Source organism: Aplysia californica, unplaced genomic scaffold (assembly GCF_000002075.1).
Source record: "Aplysia californica isolate F4 #8 unplaced genomic scaffold, AplCal3.0 scaffold00224, whole genome shotgun sequence".
In the NCBI taxonomy this organism is placed as follows: Eukaryota; Metazoa; Mollusca; class Gastropoda; order Aplysiida; family Aplysiidae; genus Aplysia; species Aplysia californica.
In genome coordinates, this window is record NW_004797494.1 from 1,084,386 (window position 1) to 1,085,345 (window position 960).

The 960-nt window shown below is 35.7% G+C and overlaps 1 protein-coding gene across 1 annotated transcript in view; it reads left to right on the plus strand.

The window, feature by feature from the left end:
• The window catches only part of LOC101849134 (calmodulin-A), a gene marked incomplete in the record, with an annotated part of 58,826 nt that overhangs the window by 57,336 nt on the left and 530 nt on the right, over nucleotides 1–960 (plus strand). The window contains 1 exon segment of the mRNA XM_013083324.2: nucleotides 153–209. Coding sequence (XP_012938778.1) covers nucleotides 153–209 — 57 coding nt within the window.

A 960-nucleotide genomic window follows, 5' to 3' on the forward strand; every position in this document is an offset into this window, starting at 1 on the left:
TGTGTGTGTCATATATATCAAAATATAACAATATATACACACAGTGTCATGTTATAATCAGACGGAATATTTATTCTTTGCATTAAGGATTTCTGGTTGTAATTATGTCAGTTCATCTACTTATCCACCAACCCTTTAAAATACTTTTTCAGTCGACGAGATGATTGCAGAAGTTGATATTGATGGAGATGGACGGATTGACTTCGAAGGTAGGTTCATCTGAATTCTGTTTCTGTCAATATTACACTTTTCCTTTGTGTCGTTATTTTTAAATTTTAAAAAAAATCTGTTTCTGATTTGTACCACACTGTGTTTTTATGTTCCAATTTTAACCAAATGTTGACAGAGCATTAAAAAAATATAGACATCTTTATGTTTAATTTTTCCTCTGCCTAGATTTAAGATAACGAAATATCAACTTTCAACAACAACAACAACAAAATCAATAATATGAAAACTTGTTTTAGAACAAAGTCCTTACTAAGTTAAGAAAGTGGGTGGTTGGCCGGTAATCTGGTGTGGTTTTCTCCTTCTTTCATATCAAACATCTTTCGTCCTCATCTCTCCTTGTTCTTTCTTGTGTTTGTTACTCTCTTGTAACACCTCTAATCTTCGGCACTTATATGACCTTCTTGTCTTGCAAGCGTCGTAAAACTCTTTCTAAAACTTTAAGCTGAGAACTACCCACAATCAATAAAATTTCGCTGTCAAATACAGTCCGACCTGTCCACAATCATTTAGGGGGCGGGCTTCGACGACCTTGCCTGTCGAGCCAAACCGGGTTGAGGGGGATAGAACAGCCCAGCAGAAAGAGAATTTCTCGATAAAAATTCTCCCCAATCAGGAATGGAGCTTTTAGTCTTCTGTGACGACGACAAAACATTCTGCCGCACCACACTGCATTTTGTTATTTTTTAAATGTTGTTGTTGTTGTTGTTGTTGTTGTTGTTGTTGTTGTTG